At 39.7% G+C, this 6,000-nt stretch overlaps 1 protein-coding gene across 2 annotated transcripts in view; it reads right to left on the bottom strand.

Moving 5' to 3' along the window:
* Nucleotides 1-344: 344 nt before the first annotated feature.
* The window catches only part of GCLC (glutamate-cysteine ligase, catalytic subunit), a 47,066-nt gene continuing 41,410 nt past the window's right edge, over nt 345-6,000 (bottom strand). For both annotated transcript variants that reach the window (XM_011960204.1, XM_011960205.1), the window contains 4 exons: nt 3,410-3,491; nt 3,225-3,328; nt 3,023-3,143; nt 345-1,974 (listed from right to left, as the gene is read on the bottom strand). In XM_011960204.1, coding sequence (XP_011815594.1) covers nt 1,763-1,974; nt 3,023-3,143; nt 3,225-3,328; nt 3,410-3,491 — 519 coding nt within the window. In that variant the 3' untranslated portion in view covers nt 345-1,762. The remainder of the gene's footprint in view (nt 1,975-3,022; nt 3,144-3,224; nt 3,329-3,409; nt 3,492-6,000) is intronic.

Genomic DNA, 6,000 nt, shown 5'->3' with positions numbered 1-6,000 from the left:
ATCTCCTGCTTAGATTGCAGTGTGCACACAGCACCCAGGTTACTCAACATTCATTCACCATGTCCCCACTGACCCAGCACAATAGCAGTTAGGAGTGGGAAAAAAAAAAAAAATCTTTCAGTGGCCCAGCAGTCAATTCAGTCACACTTCAAGTTCTGTCTCCCCACAGGGGTTGATAGCTACTAGCGGAGATAAGGCATCTGTTTGTCTTCATCACTATGCTTCTTTCTAGAAACGTCTGAGGTCACAATGATGAAAAAATGATTTCACGGTATTTGGGTTAATTACAAAAACCAAACTCTCCCACTATTTGTTGAGCTGTGGAACTCACACACATTCAAAGGTTTCTGAATGAATGCTAATTCCATTCTTTTATTTCCTCATACCACAAACATTTTAATTTATCTGCCTTTTTAACAACCTGATTTACACAAGCAAATTGCAACGAAAACCAGGCATTCTTTAATCATCCAAAGTGCGTGTATAAAATATAGAACAAACCCTAGTATTTAAACATAAACGGGTAGCTGAAGCAGCTTTATTGCAATCTCTTCAAGTTAGCATATTACAGTTTAAATATTTATGCCTGTAAAGGTCTGCATAATCTACAATACAGAGTTATTTTAGAAGCAGTTAAAACTTAACTAATTGAAAAAAAACCAACAAAACGTCAACGCAAAGCTGTAACAATTATCTGAAACTTATTTACAATTAAACATTTAGGGTCCTGATTTACAGAACTCAGTGCCTTTCATGATTTATTGATGAGTTTTACAGAGAAAGTAAGCAGTATGTAGAATATTCCCCAGGTAAAATCTGGAGTGAATGGCTTTTAGAGCAAAGCCTATCAATATGCTTAACTAAAAACTAAAGAGTAACAAAACTGTATACAGCAGCAATCAGAATAACAGGCCACAACAGAAGAACTAATGCCATTTTTGACAGTATCCTTTGTATGTATAGGAAGAAAAATGATTGCCATCCCCCACCCCCGCTGCCAACTTTTTTAATTAAAAAAAAAAATGTCCTTAATAATCACTACATGTGAATTCTGGGTAATAATCTCTTTTCTTCCCACAGAGTTGTGTTTAAACTTAATTCCTGCATCAGCAAATTTAAACAAAGAAAAGTTCCTTTGATAACAGCCATCAGAGTTCAATGGGTATTTATTCAGAGGGGAAAGCTTGGGGCAAGGTGACCAAGTGGTTAACTATTCCAATTGCAAAAGAGACATCATAGATAAGGTGCTAGAAACCCAAGATTACCCTTGAAGCACTTCAGTGGATTCAAGTGATTTAATATACACAACAAAGGAAATGACAAAGGAAAATTAATGAAAGTGTTTTTAAAGAGAAAAATTTCAACAAATCAGGTCCCAGGTAGTCTTTAAAAGAACAAAAATTTACAGTAAACATTTTAACTCTGGAATGCAAGTATTGTACAATTACCAGTACATTACATTTACAAAACTGCTTAGACAGTAGTTGCTCCAAAGTAAGAATTTTAAAATGTACAAGCCAGTTCACGATGACTTTAGATATGTTATTAAAATACATTGTTAATCAAAAATACTTTACTATGTACATGGACACTGTATAAACTCTAGATTTACCTACCAAAGAAAGCCTTAATCAATTTCTGGTTCACTGGCCCAGTACAGTTCTATCATTTGGTCTTCATATCATACACATGGGCTGAGAGGCATGGTACTGCCGTCAGTTCGTCAATAAAACAGTAACGCATTTTTCTTTCTGCAGAACGTCTAGTTGGATGAGTCAGTTTTACTTCCACCATATTTTACTTTCCTAAATGCTGATCCAAGTAACTCTGGGCATTCACATAATTCATTTGCAATTTGGTTACACTTCAAAATAAGGCTATAATTCATTTCATCAGTTATGACACTGTCTTGCTTGTAGTCTGGATGGTTTGCGATAAACTCCCTCATCCATCTGGCAACTGTCATTAGTTCTCCTGTGGGGCGGGGAAGCGAAAAAAAAAATTAAAACCACAGAAGTTTTTTTTTAATAAGTTGATATTTAGTGGTCAACATAAACGCAATTCTGGAGAGAAATCACTGTGTCCTTTTAGTGTAGCCGCATGGCAGGCGGTGGGAACATCTTTCTTAGCGTTTGAAGAAGTCCCCCTGGGCAGGAATTCTAGGTTGCGGGCAGGCAATGAGAACACATACATCCAGTTTCTATGGTACCTGTTAGAGGCCCCCCATATGCCGACACTGCTAGCTCTTAAGGGACAGGAGCCAGCACACGTGTACAAGAGCATGTGTCCTCCCGTTTGGCCACAGGGCTAGGACTACAAATGCCGAGACTGCCTCAGAGGACTGTAGGGTCCCTTGAGCGATCTTTGATCAAAGAGGTGGAGAGAATGAAGGACAGTTAAGTAGAGTGGATGAAGAGGGGAATTGGCAGTATACCATTTGAGGGGTGAGGTGGGGTTCTACAGCTATCCTTTGTGACTCCAGAAAGTGTACAGAAGCCTCAAGTTAAATACAGATGCCATTACCATTATTGCTGTCACTTTATTAACAGCTGACAGCTCCCTTGTGCCAAATACCGTGTTAGGCACTGTAAATGTAACCTTTAAGCTAATAAAGAAAGGGGATTCTCAGGAGCCTCACTGTATGTACAAATGCAGGCTGAAGAACAGTTCAGCTTATTTAACTTACAGAGTCCCTTAGTCCTGTAAAAGAGCGCATGATGATGTACAATCAACACAGTTGGACGTAAATGGTAAGTAAACAATCCAGATACCATTTCATCATCTGAGATGCCAGTGATTTGAAGATGCACCCCTATTTTCTGAACTGATAAGAAAAAAAGCACTGCTGATCTAAATGACGTGTCAAAGATTAAAAGGTGAATACAATTGCAGAGATATGAAAATGTGAAACAGTGTGCATGAATTAAATACGGCATTATTTTAAAAGACTTATAGAAACTGAACATTCTAAGATTGTACCGTTCTGTCTACATTATGAGATTAAGAAAAGTAGATACCATACCAGATGCTCTCTTCTTAATTAGCTTTAGGTAGTTCAGAATACTACATCTGGTGTCCACATCCACTTCCATGTTTTCAAGGTAAGAGTTCAGAATTGGGATCAGTCCAGGGAATACACCTTCCTACAAGAAGCAGGACACGTTATGAACTCCCTGCCGGCAGATGTGCACAGCGAGGCGTACTGTACAGGGCCACCCTCCTACCTTCCCATTGATGATGGTGTCTATGCTCATGAGGGTGTACTCCTCTGCAGCAAGCTCTGTGCTGTTCTGGGCCTTGCCACAACCATCCACCACTGCGTTGCCACCTGTCGGAGAAGAGGGTCAGGGGAGCTTTAGCAGCTTGCAGCAGCATAAGCTGACGTTAGAAATCTAAGACAATGTAATACCTTTGCAAATATCTTTCCTGAAATAAAACATTCCCTGCAAGACAGCATCTCGTTTCTGTGCTGCCTTCATGTTCTCATCGACCTAAGGGAGAAAAAGAATCACGACTAAGTCAAAATAGTCTTGATCGGACATACAGGTTGCAGCGCCTTCCTCACTTTTGCAATGAGGACTCACTCCCTTAGGGATTCTACGTTCTGCTCAAATGCTTCCCAGTGGGAGGAACAGGCTTTTTATTTACGTGAGGACTGTGTCACTCAATCATAGATTGGTATGTGATTTTTTTAACTAATCAGGGAATTTTAAGAGAAACGTAAAACCCAAAACTTATATTCACGTGGAATGTCTGTATTTCAAAGCACCTCTGTGACTGAGGCTTGCAATAGATATACAGTGTTGGGAGGGCAGGTGGCTGGTTCCATTTACATAGCAGTGTCCCACCAGGAGTCCCAGGGTAATGAAGGCAGAAGGCAGGACTAGAACCCAGTTCTTCTTCTTCTGTTTTTTTGAGATGGAGTCTCGCTCTGTTGCCCAGGCTGGAGTGCAGTGGTGTGATCTCAGCTCACCCCAACCTCTGTCTCCTGGGTTCAAGTGATTCTTCGTGCCTCAGCCTCCCAAGTAGCTGGGATTACAGGCCTGCACCACCACACCCGGCTAATTTTTTTTGTATTTTTAGCAGAGATGGGGCTGGTCTCGAACTCCTGACCTCAAGTGATCTGCACGCTTCGGCCTCCCAAAATGCTGGGATTACAGGCGTGAGCCACCGCGCCTGGCCTATAACCAGGTTCTTCTAAGTTGAATGCTCTTCCCCTGCTGCCTCGCCATTGGGGTTTTGCCTCCCCACTATAGCGAGGAAAGGCAAAGACAGTTCATAGGTTGTCGTATCTGGAATAAGGTTACAGCCCTCCGAAGGGCAGAAGATCACTGCTTTTTGCCCACCTGGTGGCTCTGGACATGTAGACTCACTCATGAAACCGAAAACTGTTTCATTTGTGAATTCTCTACATCTCCAATGACTTTTTAAGACTCTCAAAGCAGAATTTTAAAAACTTTTTAGTAGTAATCCCTTATTTTCTATAATGAAATCTTATGTGGGACCTCAGTATATACAACAGTGACCAGTTAGGCTGATGTGGGACAGATGGTACATAAGCTCTCTTGATTACCAACTCTCCTCCCATATTCATTATGCGGGGAGTGCGACTGTTATGGTTTCATTTTTGAAGAGACACACAGGACCTTCTGAACAATCTAGATACTCTAGGAGCACACTCAAATAAATAGTATAAATTCCACCATGGCTGTGAACATCTGCTTTCATTACTATATTTGTTTCTTTTTTCCTTAGTCTTGAAAAAGGTTGATAATGACCACTTCTAATTTCTGCTTTTATGACTTCCTTTCAAAGTATATTTTATTTTGTTCTTTAGATTCTCAACTACTTAGATTCAAAATCTTTGTTTTAAGACATAATTTTTCCTTACACACCAGCTCTGCCAGCAACCTACTGTCTTTCACTTTCCTACACAATCTGTAATTCTAGTTTTGGCGAATCTAAAATCTACTAGGAAAGACATTTTTAATTTCCAATGTTAAATTTCTCCAGAATATCTCTTTAGTTTTAGTGGGAACGCATGCTCTATTGTGTCTACTTTTGAGACGTGAAGATTTTCTTTATTTTTTGTAAGTCTTACTCATGGCATCTGAAAAAAGATGTGGTACGAGATATGTAATACAGGCCATACAACCAAGCTTATTAACCGTGCCATTTAACTCCCCCATGGCCCTTCCCATCCTTTGATTATATGGCCTGTCAGTTACTAGGTAACAGGCAAGGTACTCTGCTAAGTGGTTTACCTCATTAATCTCACACAGGCTTACAACAGCCTACTTATCCCCCTCTGGGATACATGTGGGAAACTGAGGCACTGAGAATAAGTAACTTGTCCAGGTTAAAAGCCTACTAAGTAGTACCAGGGATTTATGCATTTAGTTCTCACATCAAAGCCACATTATTACCCATCACACTAAATTCTTTTCATGTTACATTTCATGGTACAAAAAGGACCACAGCTTTCACATCTTCTTGGAAGAATATATAAAACTACTTTCTCTATCCCATTTAATAATTTCTACCTCACATTTTGCCTGATATTGCTTTGCCATTCCTGCTATCACTCCAAAAAGTCACTATGCAGTTCTTCTCGGCATCTGTCCTTGTTCTAGGTGTATCTTGTGCAAACTGTGTTGTTGCTATTTTATATTATCTGGTTTAGCTGTTTAATAGGATAGAGTTTAGTCTATTCAAATTTGTTTTCATTTCATTTTCACCGTTTTATGTTCTGTGGGCTATTGTTTCTTCACTCCCCTGGCCCCACACCCAATTTTGTGGCACTGAAATGTATTCCTGGTTCATTTTACCACCCTTTTAGCCAGCAAGTTTAGGAGTAATAAATCCTGTTTCTATACTATTAATAGTTTTCCTTACTTTTAAAGAGTTAGTTTTGAAATTATAACTCTCTAAGTGTCAAGCACTAATGAGTATCTGCCATTCATCTCCTTCCATATCCCCTTACTAGGTGCCATGGTTTGA

The sequence above is a fragment of the Colobus angolensis genome, unplaced genomic scaffold (assembly GCF_000951035.1).
Source record: "Colobus angolensis palliatus isolate OR3802 unplaced genomic scaffold, Cang.pa_1.0 Scaffold51, whole genome shotgun sequence".
Lineage (NCBI taxonomy): Eukaryota > Metazoa > Chordata > Mammalia > Primates > Cercopithecidae > Colobus > Colobus angolensis.
The sequence above is the reverse complement of the archived record's forward strand: the minus strand, read 5'-3'. Positions and strand labels throughout refer to the sequence as shown.